Here is a 2,094-nt window from a genome sequence, read left to right on the forward strand (position 1 = left end):
ACGTAGATCCGTCATCTCTGGAGGTTCAGAGGGACTGGAAATCTCGGCAGATGGTGGTGAAGACACCACATTATCTGCCCACCGAGCCTGAGAATTACAATGTGTTGTTCTCGTAAATGCCAATGGATCAGAAAACTTAACATCCCGTCCGCTTTGTATTTTGTCTTTTTGATTCCTCGTTAAATCACCAAGTGAAGTCGGAAGTTTAGGAAGCCTTGATTGAGATGATCATCAATAAGGTTATCAAATTCATTTTAACGCAATAAGCCACGTACGTATCGTCGTCAAGCAACATCGTGTCTTCCCTTGCTAAAGCACTTGATCTTGTAAATTTTCTGCTTGCACCAGGTGCACTCTTTGAGATAACATGAGAGTAAAAAAATTTGACGTTTGCCTCAATATAGTAAACAGATGAAGCTGTGAAGTTGTACCTGAACACGGCGCTTTCGTTGATATCTATTGTCAAGAAGGCTATTCGACTTTTTAAGTTTAAGTGTTGTGGCTAGTTCATCTTGCTCAGATTTCTTGAAACAAATGTTCTTTGACATAGCATTCATATCAACAAGTCGAGGGACAGTTCGTCTATTGGTATTGCTAGTGCCATTTACATGTCTTCGCTCCCTCATGTTGACTTTTGGTCTTTGAGGTCACATGTTGTCGCGATTTATATATAAACGTACGAATATAGAGCTACATTGTCACTTATCTATCGCTTCTATTACGGTATATGACTCCATAGAACTAACTACAACTTCTATCATGAGACTGTGAATATTCCGACGAAAGAGCACCTTCATTCGAATTGTCTCCCATTGCAGGGACAAAATGATGTAGGACCATCGATGTTGAGCCACACATCAATGCCGAGATCAGTAGTGCGCGTGGAGTGCGTACTTCCTGCCACAGAAATACCATACCAGCCGTAAATCCACCTGCAAACGAATTAAAAAGATCGTTTTTGCCGCGTGCAATCTCTAGACTGCAACTCACACCTGCAAAAATCCCTAAGAAACCTGCGAAGCCGAGCATGTTGCGCTTGCAAAGACCTCCAAATGATTTTGCAAGCTCACGCTTTAAGGAACTGGAATGATTCCAGTTCGCAACTTGTTTTGACCACTCGATAGATGGCATACTGGCCAAAAGATAGGCATCTACGGCAAGTGTCCAGGCAAGACCTGCCCCAAGTCCTCGAAGGGTTAGCAATGCTGTTGTTGACATGCAATCTGGTGGTGAAGTTTTCGGTTTACTTGAATCATTGTGTATTATACGTCGATCGACGAAAGTGAGCGGTTCTTTTGTTGTCAGTATAGGGAGCAAAACGTTCATGCCTAAGGTGGTGGCGATGTTTCTTCGGCTCATTGGTTAAGTGATTTACTCGCTGCGTATTGCTGATGATGCCGCTATTCCTTAAGCACCAAATTACAAGTATTAACCGATTACCGGTATTTAGTACAAATCCTATTATTGTGTATACACACCATACTACTGATGTTCATGGAAGAGTGTACATGAGGGTGATGAGTTTTGAAAAAAGAGAGGCCCGTAGGCTGCTAGCCACACGTAATACGTTTCGTGATAAACAGATATTTCATAACCACACTGATGTATATGCATTTTAAAATTCATAGCAAACTTAAGTACTACAAGCCACTTTAACCCCATTATATACCGCAACCTAGCGAAGTTTGGCCCTCTTGCGCTTTTGCGCAGTAAGTGTGTAGCGCGGTGCAGCTATCGTGAAATATATGAATCGTTCTTCATAACGTAGGACAAATTTCTTATCAGATAAGACTCATAGTCGCCAGTCTTTACAATGTGTTCTAGCATATGCAGCTTTATGATAATCAATTTGTCTCACTCTACGGAGTACGACCGTTCTCATCGATCTCGAAATGTGTATCCCGTGGATCACGACTCACAACCGCTGTTACCTTCCGCGCTTTACTTGAAGCTCTCAACAATATGTTAGCCAATCCCACGACCTGCAATTTATATATCACTGTTTTATGCCCGTGCCAGACATTTCATATCGTTATCACAGCTGAACAATGCCCTACCAAGTATCGACCAAAGAAACTGGGGTGATACCGTGCA

The 2,094-nt window shown here is 42.2% G+C and overlaps 3 protein-coding genes across 3 annotated transcripts in view; 1 reads left to right on the forward strand and 2 right to left on the reverse strand.

Annotated features, from left to right (window-relative positions):
- PHALS_10542 (acidic fibroblast growth factor intracellular-binding protein) overlaps nucleotides 1-116 on the forward strand; it is a gene marked incomplete at both ends in the record, with an annotated part of 1,413 nt that extends 1,297 nt beyond the window's left edge. The window contains one exon of the mRNA XM_024725985.1: nucleotides 7-116. Coding sequence (XP_024576707.1) covers nucleotides 7-116 — 110 coding nt within the window. The remainder of the gene's footprint in view (nucleotides 1-6) is intronic.
- An 11-nt stretch (nucleotides 117-127) lies between these two features.
- PHALS_10543 (uncharacterized protein) lies at nucleotides 128-626 on the reverse strand (the record flags this gene model as incomplete). Its single annotated transcript, XM_024725986.1, has 4 exons — nucleotides 128-135; nucleotides 189-214; nucleotides 276-355; nucleotides 432-626. The coding sequence occupies 4 exons, from the start codon at nucleotides 624-626 to the stop codon at nucleotides 128-130; spliced, it is 309 nt and encodes a 102-aa protein (XP_024576708.1).
- A 115-nt stretch (nucleotides 627-741) lies between these two features.
- On the reverse strand, nucleotides 742-1,326 carry PHALS_10544 (Mitochondrial inner membrane translocase subunit Tim17/Tim22/Tim23/peroxisomal protein PMP24; the record flags this gene model as incomplete). Its single annotated transcript, XM_024725987.1, has 1 exon — nucleotides 742-1,326. One exon carries the CDS (start codon nucleotides 1,324-1,326, stop codon nucleotides 742-744), a length of 585 nt encoding a protein of 194 aa, XP_024576709.1.
- Between the last annotated feature and the right edge of the window lie 768 nt (nucleotides 1,327-2,094).

This window comes from Plasmopara halstedii (assembly GCF_900000015.1).
Source record: "Plasmopara halstedii genome assembly, contig: Scaffold_484, whole genome shotgun sequence".
Lineage (NCBI taxonomy): Eukaryota > Oomycota > Peronosporomycetes > Peronosporales > Peronosporaceae > Plasmopara > Plasmopara halstedii.